The sequence below is a fragment of the Bison bison genome, unplaced genomic scaffold (assembly GCF_000754665.1).
Source record: "Bison bison bison isolate TAMUID 2011002044 unplaced genomic scaffold, Bison_UMD1.0 scf7180017845323, whole genome shotgun sequence".
NCBI classification, from domain to species: domain Eukaryota; kingdom Metazoa; phylum Chordata; class Mammalia; order Artiodactyla; family Bovidae; genus Bison; species Bison bison.
In genome coordinates, this window is record NW_011475896.1 from 7,527 (window position 1) to 12,536 (window position 5,010).

The window sequence follows — 5,010 nt, forward strand, 5'->3', positions numbered from 1 at the left end:
GGTGTGTGATTGTGTGTGGGGGTGTGTGTGTGTGGGGTGTGTGTATGTCTGGTGTGTGTGTGCATGCGTGTGCGCCGACGCTGAGGTGGGAGCAGTCCCTGGGCCCTTGACTTGAACCTGCCGTGTGCTGGGGGCAGGGGGTGTTGGCAGCCTCCGTCCCTGTGACGGGGCCTCTCCCTGACGGTTCTGTCTGCCGTCCTTCCCCTGCAGTGGGGCTGGCGAGGAGCAGCGCCTGCCTGCCCTGGTTGGGCGTCTGGAGCAGGAGCTGGGGCACCTGAAAGCGGACTTGTCCAGCTGGCAGCGTGGGCAGGCCGGCTGTGAGAAGGCTGAGGCCATCCGTGAGAAGGCAAGTGCCTCAGCTTTTATGTTTGTTGTGGAAAATAGAGACACTGAGTTGGTGCCTTAAGTCTTTTTAATTTCAACTTTCTTTAAAAATTTTATTTTACTATGTTTGAAGTTTTCTGAACATGTTAAATGAAATAATTAAAAAACTCACTCCCCTCGAGTCCCCTCCACTCCAGTGACACGAAGTGTGGGTTGCCAGGCCTGTCTTCCCTCCAAGGCCGCGCCTGTGTGGAGGGGGCAGTTTGTCTGTCTGTCCCCAGAGCAGACGCTCGTGCCTCACATCCGTGCGTCAGGACATTGCGTTGGGGCCGCCCATGCTCACACAGAAGCAGAAGCCCCACGCGCAGAGCTGCGGGCGGTGAGAGCAGATGCTGCAGAGGCACAGGCTCTGCTGAGCTGGGCGGGCGGGCAGGGGACAGGTCGGTCTGTGGTGCCAGGAGCCCCGAGGCTGATGAACACCGATAAATACGTGAACAACTGTAACGGTGTACTGTTGCAGAGCACACGGCGGCTGCGGTAAAACACGACTGTTAGAGCCCTGAAGCAGTGTGTTTTTGGTTTAGTCAGTCACTAGACTCAGCCCTGGAGAAGGCAATGGCAGTCCACTCCAGTACTCTCGCATGGAAAATCCCATGGACGGAGGAGCCTGGTAGGCTGCAGTCCATGGGGTCGCTAAGAGTCGGACACGACTGAGCGACTTCACTTTCACTTTTCACTTTCATGCATTGGAGAAGGAAATGGAAACCCACTCCAGTGTTCTTGCCTGGAGAATCCCAGGGACGGGGGAGCCTGCTGGGCTGCCGTCTATGGGGTCACACAGAGTCAGACACGACTGAAGTGACTTAGCGTAGTGTAGCATAGACTCAGCCCACCCTAGCAGGCGACCTGTCTCCCTGAGTGGGCTTGCAAGTTGCATGAACACCTGCTCCTCGGTCCTCAGGTTGGTGGGGTTGTGACCGTCCCTGCAGGGGGCCTGGGGGACAGGGGCCTGCAGCCTCCTGGGGGAAGGCCCTGAGACGGTCATGGGTCGCAGAGACTTTGTCTTGAAGACAAGCAGCCCCGCTCTTGGGACCCGGGTGCAGAGGTGAAAGAGCCCACGCAGGGGCCACGGACACACGAGCAGCGTTGTGACGTTAGTGCTGAAGTGCCCTGAGGCGGGGTGGCAGCTCACACGTGTGGTAGAACATTCCAGAGTGCGCAGATGGGGAGGTCGCTGGCTGGCGGCATCACAGGAGCTGCGCTTTCCCATGTGCTTCTGCCCCGAGCTCGTTCTCTGGAGCCTGAAGAGGAGCATGTGCACACCATGGTGTCTGTAGGAACACTGCACCAGATGCTTCCTCCCTGCGTAAAGTCACGTCTGCAGTTGTGTATGGGACTGTTAGCTTCTCAGGCTGAATTTGAAGACGGGGCCCTGTTGTCTCTGCACCTCACCTGGGGCGGGGCCCCCTCCAGCCCCCTTTTTGGGCACCCAGGGCACCCAGACTTGCTTACCTCTGTCCCTGCTCCTTGAATGTATCCCAGCATCTTTGGAGGGTTCTTAAATCTTGTATGAAAGGGAAGAACTGTGTCGCGTTTCTGTCATGGGTTTTGGTCAGCTGTGTGGTCTTTCCTGGGTATCTAAGGTTATTGAAGAGTTGAAAAGATTGATCTAAAACAATAGATTCACATGATACTCACCAATGATGTTTCTAGGTGGATGTCCAGATCAGAGAGACTCTCAGACTCATATTCTCTGGGGATGAGCACGATTCTTCTGTCGACTGGCTGCTCCAGAAGCTGTCTGCTCAGTTTGTGAGCAAGGATGATGTGCAGGTTTTGCTACGAGATTTAGAGCTGCAGATCCTGAGGAACATCACGCACCACATTTCTGTGACAAGACAGATGCCGACCTCCGAAACTATAGTGTCTGCTGTGAGCGGAGCAGGCATTTCGGGAATAACAGAAGCGGTGAGTAGACGAGGAATGTTTAAGTCACATGGTGATGAAGCTGCCCATGTAGGTATTAAGCTAGCAGATGCTGATGTCTTGTTGCCTGGGCATGGTCCCTTAAGGGTGTGACGATGGTGTGGAAAGTGCTCAACTCCGAGCGGGTGTGGGGGGCAGGTTTCCTGTTGTCAGACTACTTCTTGGAAGTATTACGCTTTACACTTTATTAACCTTGTTGTCCCAAAGATTTTGTCTACCTGGGTGGCCACACCCCTTCTAGAATTACACGGAAATCCCCACAGTGCCATCCCAGTTGCCGTCTCTGATGCTGTCCCTTGCTTGTCCACTTTTTATGGCACCAGGGGTTCTGGCTCTGAGCCTTTTGTGCCGGGTCTGAGCCTGGGTGTCTGGCTTTGGCCCTCTCGCCAAGGTCCCCGCGGTCACAAGCAGGACTCAAGTCTGGCGTTGCTGAGGCGCCCACATAGAGCTCACTGAAAGTCTGTCTCTCACTAACGTGCGAGTCTTGTCTCTGCTCCTGTGGGCGCCGCCTCTGCCCAGCAAGCACGGGTCATCGTGAACAACGCCCTGAAGCTGTACTCCCAGGACAAGACGGGCATGGTGGACTTCGCCCTGGAGTCCGGGGGTGAGTGCCCGATTCCTCCGTCAAGAGCAGGGACGGGGGCATGAGAGAGCGCGCGACGGCCTGAGGGGGAGTGGCCCTCCAGGCGCACCCCTGGGGTCTGCTGGAGACGGGCCAGCTCCCCCGGAGCGCGGGCTGTGGGGGTGTGCGGCCAGATGACACGCGGCAGCAGAACCCCAGAACTACTGGTTATTCACTTACAGTCTTGTGTGTTGTAAAGTGTGTGGGTTTTTTAAAGTATAGAAGTCCACTAACTGTAGAGTATCTTTCAAACTGTCCCGGGACAGTAGTGCTCCCTGTCAGCCACGTGCAGGCCCGTTGGGGGCGTCAGGGACACAGCAGTGAATCGGACAGTCCTTGCTCCCCCGGAACCTCCTCTCCAGGGGGAGACAGATGACAGAAGAATGGCCATTACCATGCCAGAAGCCACAGCTGGTGGGTAGAAAGGACGGGCACCGTTCCGGCTTCTCAGGAAGGCCTGTCGGAGGTGCTGCGTGGACGTGGCCCCGGGCCAGGTGCACTGGAAGGGCCAGCCTGTGGTTCAGCGAGGCGGCGTGCCCATGGACCTTTGTCGCCAGCCCTCGGTGACCTCCAGGACAGCACCCGGGGTCACAGGGGATGCGTGTGAAAACGGGAGTGGCGTCACGTCAGTTCAGGGAGCGTTTGGCGGCAGACGCGTTGGAGAAAATCTTGGTTTTCTGAACGTTTAGGGTCTTTCGGAGGAAGAGAGGTTCTTGGCACGCGCCAGTAACCGTGTGAGCACCTGCGGGAGGGCTGAGGGCAGCTGGCAGGGCGCTGGTGGGGCCGGGGGCCTCCCCTCACTCACCCTCGTGGGCTGTTGCTCCTGCTGGAGGCGTCCAAAAGCTGCTTGCTGTGCGGCTGGTGTTTAGAATGACTGTTTTAGAATATTTTAAGTGATTGTAGTTTTGTGTTCTGAAATTCAGTGGTTTCTGAGGAAACTTTGACAACTCAGAGACATCACATGATTTTTACCAGTTCGATGGGACCAATAGTTGCCATGTTTTCTCAGAGGTGTAAGTCCTTACAGGTTGGTATGCCATCGATTCAGAATTCTCCTCATCCCGAGAAGGCTGAACTGAATGTTCTGGTACTGAACAAAGCATTTATTGGCTCTTCCTAAGTGAAAAAACTGAGTCACTGTATTTAAGGAGACACTTTTTTAGACGGAGAATAAGATATTTTAAAAAGAATTCAGAAGTTTGGACAGGCTGATCAGCTAGATCAAAATCATGTTATTTTCTTGTTTAAAATTCTGTCCCATGCACGCTTCTCCCATTAGGTGAGGAGCCCTGAGAGGGGCCGGGGCTATGTCTGCTGGTGTCCCCGGGGTGGTGGTGTGCATCCGGCGGAGGCGCCGCTGGCTCCTAGCGGACAGACGGCTCGGGACTGCTTGGATTTATTAATCACGTACTTGTGTTCTTTTTAGTTTATTTTAGTTGATGTTTCTTCCCACACCAACTTGTTTTGACCTGCTTTGGCACCAACATCCTATCCCATGTCCTACTGAGAGGAAAATTGGACTTTTTTTTTTTTTTAACACTTTTTATTATAATTATTGAGATATAATTCGTATAACAGACTTCACCATTTTCAAGTGCACAGTTGGGTGGCTTTTGGTATACTTACCATGTTTTACCAGTTACCACTATCTGCTTCCAGAGCATTTTTGTTTATTTCCAAATAGAAATCCTGTCCTGTTGGCAGACACTTCCCATTACCCCAGCAATAGGTAGGCCATCTGAAAACTCCCCTGCCAGGTAACGCTGATGCCTGGTTAGATTCATTATTCTTTATTTTAAAATGAGAACAAAAATCCATTGAGTCACCGCCCCCATCGTGGCAGGCGGGGAGCCCAGTGTCTTCTTGGCATTAGGACTGTGTGTCCTAAAACATTTCTGAACTGTTGACTCTGAATTTGGAAAAAGTAAAATTAAGAATGGAGGGGCTTCTCTGGTGGTCCAGTAGTTAACAATTCACCTTGCAGTGCAGGGGACACAGTTCGATCCCTCATCTGGGACGATCCCACACGCTGAGGAGCAACTAAGCCTGTGCACTGCAGCTACTGAGCCTGAGCTCTT

The 5,010-nt window shown here is 53.8% G+C and overlaps 1 protein-coding gene across 1 annotated transcript in view; it reads left to right on the forward strand.

Annotated features, from left to right (window-relative positions):
- Window positions 1–4,904, forward strand: part of LOC104984060 (SUN domain-containing protein 1-like) — a gene marked incomplete at its 5' end in the record, with an annotated part of 8,206 nt that extends 3,302 nt beyond the window's left edge. The window contains 3 exons of the mRNA XM_010833664.1: window positions 211–346; window positions 2,038–2,292; window positions 2,830–4,904. Of these exons, the coding sequence (XP_010831966.1) occupies window positions 211–346; window positions 2,038–2,292; window positions 2,830–2,958 (520 nt within the window). The remainder of the gene's footprint in view (window positions 1–210; window positions 347–2,037; window positions 2,293–2,829) is intronic.
- Window positions 4,905–5,010: the final 106 nt, after the last annotated feature.